Raw genomic sequence first — 13,824 nt, 5'->3', positions numbered from 1 at the left:
TTTTTTGTACAGTGAAATATGTTCTACAACAAAGGGGCTTTTTTTCTTAAATACTGTGAGAATGGAGGGAGATGGCATATTTTAAAATGTCATTGATCTTACACTGTACCAACATTAACTTTCCTAAAACAGGATTTACTGTAAGTCACTCTGTGCTCACTTTCCATGTCAAATTTAATGTTAAATATTTCAAAATGTCTATGCTTGTATGGCCTTTAATGATTGTTGTTTTATGGTACTATGGTTTGTGCTTCTAATTATCTTTATTAAAAAACGTTTATGACAAGAAATCAGTGTCATCGTCATTACATGCCCCTCACCATTATGTTCACATTTGTATCTATAGCTATATATATATATATATATATATATATATATATATATACACACACACACACACACACACACACACACACACACACACACACACACACACACACACACACTGTGCATAGAGTATATATATATCTGCTAACACCATTCTATTTTGGGGAAATGGCTCCTTCTTGATATAACACTTTAAATAAATAAACTTTAGCCGGCCAAAGTAAGACATTGAATTACGAGTTTACGAGGTGTCCCTGAAGGCTCCATCCCAAACCGCAGCCTGTCTGTTTGCGCATGCGCGCCGTGAGATATGAATAGCTCTTGCGAATGGCTAGAAAGGTGAGTAAGACGATAATATCTGACCTCAGTGTCTCAAAACAAACAGTACTAACGTGAGCTTTCAACTTGTACTGGATCTAGAAAGTACCAGGGACTAATTAGAATCGTTAAATAAGAACAGCGCGTCGCTAATATTTTGTTTACATACAGTTGTTTATTCCTACGCGCGTTGTTTTTGACTTTTTGTGTTGACAGGAACTTCGGCATGTTGTCATCGATATTTTCTTCGAGCATGGAGCTCGTCACGTGTGAAGACAGCTTTTTCCATCAATGAAATGGGATTTACTGGCACGAGGGAAGTACGTCTGTACGTCTGTTTCAGCTGCGAAATCAAACTCTTGAACCTGCTCGGATACTTGAACGCGTTTATTTGTATTATTCATGGAGACTGTTGGGAAGTTTGAGTTCAACAGGAAAGACCTGATCGGTCACGGTGCCTTTGCAGTTGTGTTCAAAGGCAGACATAAAGAGGTAACTTGTATCTAAGGCAAATTGATCTCTGTTATTGTTGATGCATGTAAATCTGGTGTATTTATATCCTACTTTTATTTTTTTACTTTTCAAGAAACGTGACTGGGTAGTTGCTGTGAAATGTATCAACAAGAAAAACTTGGCCAAATCGCAGGCTTTGCTTGGTAAAGAAATCAAAATATTAAAGGTACTGAGAGAACTTTTTAATGTTGCCACACATTCTGTGTCGGTCTCTCTGTGGCGTCTTTGAACTAAAATGTTTGTCCCACCTCCTCCAGGAACTCAAACATGAAAACATTGTCAGACTTCTTGACTATCAGGTAAAGACGGGTTTGTCTTCTCTTTCCCCCTCTCACACACATCAGCACACACCTATGCTCTGTACACCTCAATACTGTTGACTTTGCTACCACATGTTGCCGCAACATTGAACATCGCTTGCACATGTGATGCAGATTATGCTGTCGGATGTTGTAGTTTTTCACGGGGCTTAACCTCAATGACCTGAAGTGGATCTGTAGTTTATATTTTTTTCTTCAAACAAATTATTGTAAAAGATTATGGCGGCTTCATTAGAACAATATTGATTTCTCACTGCGTCTCACTCTATGCCTGAGACTAAATGATATCCTTTACAGGCAATTAACTGCTTGCTCTGATGTGAGTTTGCATGAGTGTGTGCGCTTCCCTCTTCTCACCTTACTGACACCTGGCAGACATCAGACAGGGGTGAGCTGATCTCTCACTATTCCTGACAGATGGCAGGGTGGAGGCAGCTAAACAATGGCTTATTAAACACGAGTGTGAGTAAGTAGTGTCTCACAGCTGACACACACCAGCATGCAAGGGAGCATTTTATTGACCGCAAAGTGTGAGTGTACCTGTCCCCAGCACAACCTGCTCTCTCTTGTTTACTGTTATAGGGATAATTACTGCATTGTATAACCAGAGTGTTATTTTTACAAGAGTATAAGTGGTAAACACTTTAAGTTTCACTCAAATACACAGTCTTCTAGTTTTAGCTTGATGTAAAAGACAAAAAAAAAAACAATTTGCTCCCCCACTCATTACTAATCATGTGGATTAACACCTTCAATTTTGCACCCCCCCCCCCCCCCCCCCCCCCCCCCCCGTGTCACGTCACCGCTCTGTGACTTTTTTAAATGGTATTCGGGAGGGGTCCTTGATGATTCAGTGGGGCAGGACTGGACAGGGGCCACGATGGGGTATAGTTTCAGACCCCTGGGTTAGCTGTGTTCAGGGGACCCAGAATTGCTAGAAGCGCTGCTGGTGAGAGGCCAAAGACAGTCAACTCAGTCTAAGACATGTGGTGGTGTCACTTGTTGTGTAATTTGGGGCATAGCTGGCAAGACAGTGATTTATTGTTGGAGTAAGTCCTAATTCCCCATATCTCTACATTAAATAGGTGAGATTTATAGTTGTCATTTTCACACTGCATTGTAGTCACTATAGCTTTTTGAAAATAAAATGATTTCATCTGGTTTCTTAACAGGAAATGGGAGGGTGTGTGTATCTCGTCATGGAGGTGAGTTTTGATAGAATTGATGATGTCTGGTCTGTGAGAATGGAAATCACTCAACATTGCAGCATTGTAAAAGTGTCTAATAAGAGTGGCCTGTCTCATCTTTTCAGTACTGCAATGGAGGCGACCTGGCAGAGTACCTTCACTGTAAGTTTGCTACATCCTGCAGGGCTTAATATAGCTCATGTCTCACTACTGTACATTTTTCTGTTTCACCTGCGGTCAAAGCAAAATAATTGGGACATTCACACCACTCCTCACTGTTGCATCAGAGGATCAAACTTTGAGTTTGTTATCTGTCAACATGTTTGGAGCAGCTTACTGTTGTACTGACAGTTCTGTTTTGGGCTTTTAAGAGGCTTGGCTAAGCTTTTTCAGTGTTTTGGAGGAATAATAGGATTTTGAGGAGGCAGAGCAGAACAAAAAGTTTCAAACAGGTCAGTGGGTAAATGATCACAAATACTCCCAAGTGCTTAACCCAGATAAAATAGTAGAAGCCAGTACAAAACGAGTTGCCAAAATAACTCCCAGCTTTTATTTTGAAGTTCGTTGGTTAAGAACACCTTGTGATTTCACCGTGTCTGAATTCTCAGAATGATATAAAAACTTTTCTCACTAGACTATCCACCTGAAAATGTCCCCGCTTCAAGTTTCAAACGCAAAATACAATGCAGCTGACTGCATGGAGTTGATTTTTCTCAGGCCGAATTTTCCTCGGTGGTGTTTATTTAAATGTGGATCGTCGGTCTAATTCTGTCACCTCGCCAGCGTCTCTTATTTTGAAGCCTTACCCATTCTGTGTCCCTTGCCAAGGCGGCACATCCAGCTATTTGCAGCACAACAGTCAGTCACACTTGGCAAGGTTCACGGTGCACCCACATGACCTCACCCATCTGCCATTCACTGATCCCCTGTGCTCCGGCTGAAAAACACTGCAGCTAGAAATACTGAATGTCCTGGGAAGGTAGTGGGGGGTGAGAGCGTGTCAGACGCCCCTGACATTGATATCCAAATGAAGCCCCCTCATAAACAAAATTGTCTTCCACGAAGTTTGACAGCAGTGACGATGATTTGATTAGAGTTTTTGCATATTTACCTTACATTATATTGGTTTCTGGTGAGAATGTTAGAAAAAACAAAGAAAATATTTTTCTTTTAAGTAATATCAAGGGCTACAGCGAACTATTATTATTATTATTATTATTATTATTATTATTATTAACCTGCTTATTATTTTCCTAATTAACCATTCCCTTTACAATTTTCCAAAACCCAAGTGGAAATAGTCAAATTATTTATTTTGTCTGACAAAATGTCCAAAATCCAAAAGTATGTAGTTTAATATCATATAAGACTAGCAGAGCTGAAAAATATGTATATTTCAAAAGCTATAGCCGGTAAATATTTGACTTTAATGATTAATAAATAGTCAAATAGTTTAGGTTAATGTTCTATTGATTGACAAATCTTTTAATCTCTAATAACATCTGGACACTAATGTGCTACAATAACCTTTTAACCACGTTAACAAGTTGGCCTTTATGCTTGTTAGCATCACAACATTAAATCTTCTAATTTAACAAATGTAAAGTCTTTCAGAAGTCACTTTAATCTCTTTAGATGGAAATAAAAGGCAAAATAGCTATTTATATTTGATTCATCAGTATAATACTGCTAAAGCAATTAATGACTGTAAAAAGCAGTGATGACAATTATTTCATTTATAAAGTAAAACTACCAAATAATTTCATGTAATTTTCATTTACTGTTGTTCAATTACATCAGGCTCTGGTAACTTTTATTCTTTATATTTTCTACATAAAAAAGTTAATCCTAGAAATCAAGTATTAATATAATTGTTGCATCACAACAGTCTGACAGAACGGCGCTTTAGCTGGGCCAACATGATGGGAATAGATGCTGACAGTGTGTCATCTTCACCTCTTCACCTGTATCTAGGTACCATTCAATATGATGACCCTTACATTAACATGCTAACTTCCTTCTTGATCGTCTTTTTTAATTTCATCCCTCTGAACCTCAGCTAAGGGCACGTTAAGTGAGGACACCATCCGCGTTTTCCTGCAGCAGATCGGTAAGGCCATGAAGGTCTTGCAGAACAAAGACATCCTCCATAGAGACCTCAAACCTCAGAACATTTTGCTCTGCCACCCAGAGGGGCGCAGGTCCAGCGCCATCAATACCTCTATTAAGATCGGTAATGACTTCGTTCAGCATAGTACTAGAAGTATGTCTTTGGAAATGTGTCGGTTGGTTAATTTCTTTCTGAACATACACACAGTACTGTATGTCCCTCACCTTGTTTACTCCCCCTGCAGCTGATTTCGGGTTTGCACGTCATCTCCAGACGAACACTATGGCAGCCACGCTGTGTGGCTCACCCATGTACATGGTGAGTATTGTGAGTTTTCGTGCACCAGCGAGTGTAACCTCACCGTGTCTCTAAGCTGTGTTTGTCTGGACACAGGCTCCTGAGGTCATCATGTCCCAGAACTATGATGCCAAGGCTGATCTGTGGAGCATAGGCACCATTGTGTACCAGTGTCTGACTGGAAAGGCTCCATTTCACGTGAGTACACATACACATGCAGGTACAAAAACTGTAACATCCCTCTTTTTGGGTGTAGATTTAGAAATTTGCTAACAATTAGATAATCCCTTAGTCCCTTAGATAGTCACAAATAGTAATGAAATTCTTTTGTGCTTTACTTCCTAGAAACACAGACTTGTTATTATCAACACAAAGTATGATACATCCGTTTCACAACCCAGAAAAGCACATGATGCACAACACAACCATTAAACACCACCTGCCTGCTGGGTGCCACTCTCCCTGATCTCCAGTGTTATTAGTTGGAAAATGCTGGAACAGCTTGCTTACTTGTTAGGAAACTACACCTTGTTTACAGATGGGAGGCATGCGTTAATGGCTACGAGCCATTTCCCCCAACCCAAAGCAAATATTGTTTCACAACTCTGGGTATTACTTTCTGCTGTTCACGTGGCTGCTCCGGTGACAACTGTTGAATATTTCTTCAGTTGTGATTTATGTATAGACGCACATATAATGTCTTGTCTCTTCTTTGGTCCCTTTCTTTGTCTGAAGTCCAATTTATCCCCATATATATGCAGTTAAAGAAGAGGAAACACTTGACTTTTTGTACATTTTGAGGTTATTTATGTTGCAGTTTCCTGGAAAGCATTTTCCCTGGGAATGAGAGGGAAGATTGACTTCTATTTCTGCCTTGCAGGTCTGTGAGTTGAGATAAGGCCAAGGGTCAGTGTGCGGTTAGCTGCTGCTGCTGATGATGATGGTGTTTACTTAGCTGGCTTAGCTGGCATCTCCAAGCATTCCTCTTTGCCCTTTGTGTTTGGATTACAAGCTCTGTGGCATAACTAGTTTATGTAGATTTGTAATAATGCAGTCAAATAAATAGTCAAACGTTCCACTATCATATATTCACATTGTTTGTAAGGATGCAGATGCATTATTTTGCATATCATATTGTGTGTGTGTGTGTGTGTGTGTGTGTGTGTGTGTAGGCCAGCACACCGCAGGAGCTCCGTCTGTTTTATGAAAGCAACAGGACCCTCTTACCCAGGTTAGTAAACGACCCCACGCCGACACACATCTGTACTGTACGCACACAATACACGCAGGAAGATGATAAGAGGAGGGCGTAAACAGGCATTACAGTGAGAGCTGTGTTCACTGCACTCAGTTTGCAGATGAATGACATCTGTGTCATGTGTATGAGGATGTTGTTCGATGTCCACACGGACAGTTTAGCACTCAATAAACCCCATACCGCCACTAAAAATAGTTCTTATGTTGAAGAAACGTATACAGACACCTGACGGGGCCAATCATTTGGAACTTTCTCTACTCTCACACACTGCCTATAATACACTGCCTGAATCTCAGTTGACAAATGCCTTTACAATTATTTTTCTTGGCTATTTAAAGTCATTTTGAACACTTATGCCGTCATGCCTGGAAAGCGTTCAGAGGGGTTGTTTTCTCACTTTTTTAACGGTGTGCTTTTCCAGTCTGTTTGGCTCGTGGCCATGCTTATCTTTTGCAGTAATAAAGCCGCGTGATAAGACGCAGCATTAGGGGGCATGGTTTGTTGTTTTCATTCTATATATAACCTTCTCCAAGTTGCCAGCTATTAACCTGTACAGCTATCATTTTCCACTTGACCCACATAGCTCCATGCAGATTTAAACACACGCGCACACACACACACACACACACACACACACACACACACACACACACACACACACACACACACAGTCTGTACTGACTGTCATGATGCCCTGAGGTTTTGAACTACAGCTGCAAATTTGATAAAAAATTCACACATTTTACAGCTCACTCTGAATTTATGAAACACAAGATACCTAAATATTATTTATTTTAAGACTTCTCATATCGTGCAAACATGAAGACTACACATACAACACAGTGTATAAAGCTGAATGCAGATTTCACTTCTTTTCCCAGCATCCCAAAGGGGACTTCTTCTAACCTAACACACTTACTGTTGGGGCTGCTGCAAAGAAACCACAACGAACGGATTGGCTTTGGTGAGCATCTTCTCTTTATAATTCAGAAACTTTTTTCATAATTACATTTTAAGAAAAGCCTCTCTTACATCTTAATCTTTACATTTGCAGATGAGTTTTTCCACCATCCTTTCTTGGAGACGAGCTCATCCACAAAGAAATGTATGGACTGTATCTTGCTTGTCTCTTTACAGCTTCAGAATCAATAAAGGTGCTGTAGCCGGGGTCCTAACACAAGCACATCTATCTGTTTCTTTTGGCAGGCTCTCCAGTTCCCGTGATCTCTTTCCCCAGTTCAGGCTCAGTCAGTTCTTCTAGCAGCTCCTCCACATCCCATCTGACCTCCCCTCAAGTGCGTACACCTCTCTTTAGTGGATTTATAAAACAAAATCCCATTGTCAAAGTCATGTGAAATGTAAATGTTTTTTTAAAAGAACTACAGTAAGCTCATAGTGTATGTGTTTCCCTGTAATCTATCTTTATTTTACACTCTCCTAGCATTCCGATGCAGAAATGCACCGACTTCAGCCCAAAGCACAGTATTCGCCGACACAGGACACCCACGGCTTCCTCCTGAAAGAAACAGCTAATCAAGACAGTAGGAACACCTCATCTTACTCAGAGGACTATGTCATGGTGCATGCCCAGTTTCCAAGTGAGACATCACTATAGATATCTGGATTATTTTATTCATCATCATTATCAGCACAAGGAGTCTGACTGATTTTATTTGACTACTTTGTAGGTGGGTGCACATGTGAGCTGGAAGTCGGGTCACCCATTGACAGTTGCCTGATATACAGTGGGTGAGTAGTCACACCGAGGGGTGCACAATAACTTGTCAGTTAATCGGCAATTATTGTTGAGAATATGATTTCACTATCTGGACTAATATGAAATGTTGCCTCATATATCACAGTAATTTACTATGTGGATGATTAAAACTATTTCTGAAAAAATAAATATAGGAAGTAGATATCTATCTAAAGAAAAAATGCAGAATATATTTATTTAATAATGTTTTGCATATGAATGTTGGTTAATTAATGTATATGATTCATTGTGCAGATTGAGCTAACAAATATCTCTCTTTAGAAGCCCACTACTGGCTGAGAGAGGTCTCAGAAATGCAGGAAAGACACCTCCACCCTCTCCCCTGCTACACTCTCCCTCCAAGTCTGTTAGGTAAGAGAAAGCCAGGCAGGTTCAGATTTTGGTGGCTTAAAGATGAGTGTTCTGAGGTAGATAAGTCAGTTGAGTGTGCTTAAACCCAACAGTATTTATATTCATGTTATGTCCAATATGAGAAATGATGGGTTAGGAACATGTATCCACTGTTGTTTTAATTAATTTATAACATCACACTCCGTTGTGTCCTTTGCTTCCTCTGTCATCGATGCAGCAAGCCTGTTGCAATTGTTGGCCGTAAGTGCAGCCCCTCGTTGCCTATTCCTGTCCCAACTCAGATCCAAAACTACCAGCGTATGGAACAGAACATGCAGCCCGTTGGCCTGCATGGCTCCACCAGGCATGTACAGCCGCTCAGCTGTCTTGTCTCTGCTCCAACCTCAGTGTCTTGGTACTGCCCATTCTTTTCTGCCTCCGTCTAACCATGTCTCACGTCATTCAGGGTCACACTCTGCTGTGCTGGCAGCCGTTCTCCACAATCTGGAGGCTGTAGAACTCCAAGTCCAAGATTTATCCTCAACTCCCCACGGCTGGCAACTGGAGGAGCCCGACCACAACAATCCTCCCCGCTAGGTAGGCATCTCAATCGACTTTTGTTTCACCCATTCAGGGAATTTTTCTCAAGCAGAGCTCTTTCACCGAAACCTTTTAGGTCACAGTCCTACAGCTTAACACACTACATGGGAATTTGCCAGTGTAATGCCACTTGTTGTTGGCCGCCATTTATTGTGTTAACAAAAATTTCCACCATCTGAAATATGTCATGTTCTGTACATTCCCAGAGTTGTTGTGTGATGATGTGTTGCCATTTGATTTTGTCTATACCCACTTTCCCCCTGCCTGACTCATGATTTAATGAGTCACTCTTTATAATACTCTGTACTCTAGTGGGAATGACTCCAATCACCTCGGAGCAGACTCTCCCGCTCAGCACAAGAACTGGACTGCTCGCTGACTGTCCAGACAGGCAGGACACCTCCAGTCCCAAGGTTAGCTTTCAAACATCTATATTATCAGACGCCATCATGTGTGTTTTTTTTTAAACAATGCACACAGCATGTTATTAGCTGGCGCAATTTTTTTTCTCTCTCTTAAAACAGCCAAAGTGACTAATTTGTTACACTTTCTATAGTAGTAAATACTTGTAGTAGAATATCTACAAGCAGCTCACACAGTAGAATTGTTCTGAAATACAACAATACCAGATTGTACAGTATATATGCTAGCAATGATATATGTTTTCAGAACTATCATTTGCTTTTCAACAACAGGTTCAATCAAGAATGCCACACCGAAACAGGACAGTCCTAGACCTTCAATCCCCTGACCCATCTCCTGCTCCCCAGACCAACAGCACGAAATCAGCCAATAAAAATGGCCCTTTCAGAAGGTCAGAACAGTATAATGTAGATATTATTTTATGAATATCACAATTACAGTTATATGATATTGTGACCTGCAAAATCATATGATTTGCAATTGTTTATGTCACTAATTCTCATCAAATTGAGGCATTCATATTAAACCTGCCATATGGCACCTAGAGATGTTGCGCAATACAAAAGACAAGCCATCTGATAAATAATTGAATGCTCTCGATGGTGTCTGTGGCTGTATTGGATGTCCAGATCACTGAGCACAGGCAGGCTGTCTGACATGCTACTGAAGGCGGCTGTTGGAGCTCACCTTTTGGAGGAGGTCAGCGATGAGAGCCTCAACTGTGAGAAAAGCATGGATATAACAGGTACTATTGGAACAAATAGGACCAGTCTAATGTTTTCTACTGATACTGTTTGTTTTGTTTACAAGTATTTATGACTATGTAGCTATTGTTGTAGATTAGGATGGATGTTTCAAAGCATGTATGGTTAAACGATACTTTAAAGTCATGCAAATTGATAGCTTAATGGAATAATAAAATCTATCCCTATTGTGAAGAACACACATCATTGTGGAGGAAAGGTAAGGTGTTACTATGTTTGTAACATGCAGAAATTACAACATATTTTTAGGTGTCTGTCCACTATGACAGATTTACTGGGCTGCAGTTGAGCTGGGCAACGTTTTACATGGACATCATTGAACTTTTAAACTCCTCTTATTTGCTCCTACAGCTCCATCTACTGGTCGTCATAGAGGCTTTCAGTTCTCAGAGAGCCCACCTCCTGCAATCTTCATTACGGGTTCTCAATCCAGAGGAAACACTCCTACTGATACCACTCTGCCAAGGATGTTCTCAGGTACATGTTCTTTCTACACTGAATATCGATTTACTGTTTGTGAGAAAGTCTCTTAATTAAGTAAATTTATGAGTGATCCAGTGAGGTTGTATTGTGTACTGCTTTCTGCAGTTTAGAGTTCATTAAGACCATACATTATGTAAGGTGTAGATTTCCAATTGAAAGAATATAAAGCAAATTTTAACCAGGTAACATTTGAGATAAACCATTTGAACATTGGGCAGGTACAAGTACACACTGTGATTTATTTATTTTTACATTCAAGTTTTTTAATCAATATATTAATATTAATAAAACAACAAATAATAAAAGCCGCCAGCTTTTTGAAAAACCTAAAACATGTCATCTGTTACTCCTATGCTCTCTTCATTACTCTTATTTCTGCTGTTCAAGGTTCACCTGTATTTGTCTTTATTTTAATTGCAGGCTCCCCCGGCTACATTAACTCAGCCTGGCTATTGAACAGTCGCCTTCTCCAGGGAGGAAGCCGTAGAAACAGTGAGACTGAAGCCATGGATGCTACTCCACACAGCAGTCTGGTCTTTCACCCTCCAGAGCTCCCGGAAGAAACCCTGATGGAGGTACAGACGAATACTATGATGATACTTTGAGTTGAACCCTCCAGGTTATTTTGTAAATTACAAACATTTGCAGATGAACAAATATATAAGTACATAAGAAGCGACAAATTCAGATTCCACATCAACAGTTTCAGAAAACACAGTATTTGTTCTCTTCACAGCAGGCTCACACAGATGCACTGAATGAGCTGCGTTTCACTTTGGCTTTTGGCCACTGTGTCATGGAATTGGCTTCATCTAAGGACTCGGTGCTGGATGCCATCAGCAGTCCTGATGTTTCCTTTCTAGAGCAGAGCTTGGTGACAGATCAGATCAGCCTTCTGAGTAGAGAATGGAGGTGAGAGACGTTTTACTGTTTCTCAACATGTACAATGCCTCCATTTCTTCAAGAATCTGCTTGTAAATGACTGATGTTTCTTATGTGTGTATTTCAGCTATGCAGAGCAGTTAGTGTTGTACATGAAGGCTGAAGACTTTCTGTCATCAGCACTGCACACTGCTAAAGCGACTATCAAACAAGGCCGACTCCTTCCCTCTGCAACAGTCAAAGAAGGTGAGACCATTGACCTTTTTTTTTTTTTTCTTTTTTTTTCTGTATCAAGCACTCTCCTTTTGTAGACTTGAAAGATGTCTGTTAAATGTTTGTAGTTTATGGACCTTCAGAAAGAACAAAAGCTTCCGGGTGTTATGGTCTTAAAAAAAGTAAAGCATTACAATTTCAAAGAGAGCAGTTTTGTTCCATCCAGGTAGTCTAACTGAATAAGAATTGGCATTCCAGGTTAAAGCGTGATAACAAGGGTCTGTTTGTGTTTTTTAGGATAATGACATGTCTTTGCATACTATATTTCCTTTGTGCAGTGATAAGGAAGCTGAATGAATTGTACAAGAGCTGTGTAACATACTGTCGCACTCTCAACCATCGCCTGCAGACATTCTTGCTTGATAAACAAAAGCTTATGGACCGCTTCAATGGACTCACAGCAGAGAAGCTCATCTACAGCCATACTGTGCACATGGTGAGCTTGCCTCACAGCAGGCAATGTTCACTTAATTCAGATTCTTTCCAGCATATATCCAGTATGCATCTTTATCTTAGTCTTAATGTGTCTGTTTTTACTGCATTCAGGTACAGTGTGCTGCCCTAGATGAGATGTTCCACTATGGCACAGCATCAGTCCAGCGTTACCACAAAGCCCTTTTGCTGATGGAGGGTCTGTCCCGAATCATCACGGAGCAGAAGGACGTCGACAGCATAGACAAATGTATGTGGCAGCACTGTGACACACAAACCAGCAGATAGTAGTTAAAAACGCTAGAATCAGACCCCAGAAGAATGGATTCCTCGTGTAATCTTGCCTAGGGATAGATTTTAGTCTAATCTGAATTTTTCAATCTCTCTGTTCTCAGGTAAGCAGTGTATCGAGCGACGCCTTTCTGCTCTGCAGACTTAGCGGTAGCAATGGGCTCTACAACTGCGGCAACACCAACTGCATTATCCTGTCTCATTCATCCCTAAATGTAGATGGATCCTCCTAGACTGTCAATACACACATGCACTTTGATCTGTCTTAAGGGAAATGACCACTGGAGCTTCTGCTCTTATCCCACCAGCCAGTCTGTAATCTTTACATAAATGCACAAAAAGACTGAAAGTCCTGTTTTGGACAAGTTCTAGAAGACAGATTGTGTCATGATTGTTTGAATACTTTGATCAGGTAAATTGTTCAGAGTTTTTGTGTTTTGTTACAGACGGAATATGTTAGTGTGTTGTTTTGTTTTTTGCACATAGAAAAATCTGATTAAATAATAACTGGTTTTAAATGTGTTGTACTTGAAACAATTGTTATATAGCTGTTTTCTGTATTTGAAGGGTTGGTGTTATGTGTACTGTAAAGGTTCACCGGCCAACAGGAGTCGGAATATTTTGGATGAGATGACCAAATGTGTAGCAGTAGTATTAAAATTGTGCCTGTTTTTTTTATTACGTGTTTAATCCCACCAGAGTAGTGGATGTAAAGGTAATGAAAGTATGTCTTGACCTCATACAGAACGATTGTCTTACAGTCATGTGGACTTACATCATAGACTGCAATAAGTATATTTTGATATTTGCCCTCCGTCCGTGGTGATGTACTCAATCATGTACTTTAACTGCATGCCACGTTGCTTATGTTTATCTACTGTTTCTTTGTGTGTATGTGTGCAGATTAGTTTATTTCCCCCAGCTTCTTGGATTAATGGAAAAATAATGTTAATTTAATTTGTGAATGAATTTGCACACGATTTGGTGAACAGTTCACTAGTTTATTAAATTATATTATATCTCATATTCATACTTTTCTGAAAATGTTAGTGTTAAAATGAAAGTTTGTAAGAATTTATCAAATTGTCTTTTCTACTCGTTTTTATGAGTGCCAGTCAAATTTGCCAAAAATAAATTGTTACGCACTGTGTGATAAAAATAAATAATATTTATTGTTAAAACTGTTTTCAAGTCTGTTTTACTTTGCATGCTAAATCAGTAACGTTATACCTTAGTTTG

At 39.9% G+C, this 13,824-nt stretch overlaps 1 protein-coding gene across 6 annotated transcripts; it reads left to right on the top strand.

Annotated features, from left to right (window-relative positions):
- Nucleotides 1-647: 647 nt before the first annotated feature.
- Nucleotides 648-13,766, top strand: ulk1a (unc-51 like autophagy activating kinase 1a). 6 transcript variants are annotated; one of them, XM_068703411.1, is made up of 28 exons: nt 648-666; nt 862-1,137; nt 1,232-1,324; nt 1,416-1,457; nt 2,651-2,683; nt 2,791-2,827; nt 4,725-4,898; nt 5,020-5,093; nt 5,169-5,270; nt 6,245-6,303; nt 7,212-7,294; nt 7,385-7,435; nt 7,537-7,625; nt 7,772-7,928; nt 8,019-8,079; nt 8,369-8,458; nt 8,676-8,801; nt 8,904-9,034; nt 9,350-9,450; nt 9,733-9,851; nt 10,090-10,205; nt 10,576-10,701; nt 11,128-11,282; nt 11,444-11,619; nt 11,717-11,835; nt 12,141-12,298; nt 12,409-12,544; nt 12,690-13,766. In XM_068703411.1, the coding sequence occupies exons 2-28, from the start codon at nt 1,048-1,050 to the stop codon at nt 12,731-12,733; spliced, it is 2,742 nt and encodes a 913-aa protein (XP_068559512.1). In that variant the 5' UTR covers nt 648-666; nt 862-1,047; the 3' UTR covers nt 12,734-13,766. The 6 variants fall into 6 exon arrangements, 5 of the variants coding, with proteins under 5 accessions (XP_068559512.1, XP_068559514.1, XP_068559513.1 ...); XM_068703413.1 differs by lacking the exon at nt 648-666 and having other exon boundaries at nt 689-1,137; nt 7,772-7,871; XM_068703412.1 differs by lacking the exon at nt 648-666 and having other exon boundaries at nt 689-1,137; nt 11,447-11,619.
- Nucleotides 13,767-13,824: the final 58 nt, after the last annotated feature.

This window comes from Cebidichthys violaceus, unplaced genomic scaffold, assembly GCF_023349555.1.
Source record: "Cebidichthys violaceus isolate CVI_PGR_0920_01 unplaced genomic scaffold, fCebVio1.0.p SCAF_9, whole genome shotgun sequence".
NCBI classification, from domain to species: domain Eukaryota; kingdom Metazoa; phylum Chordata; class Actinopteri; order Perciformes; family Stichaeidae; genus Cebidichthys; species Cebidichthys violaceus.
Note: the sequence above shows the minus strand (reverse complement) of the source record. Positions and strands in the feature narration are given on the sequence as shown.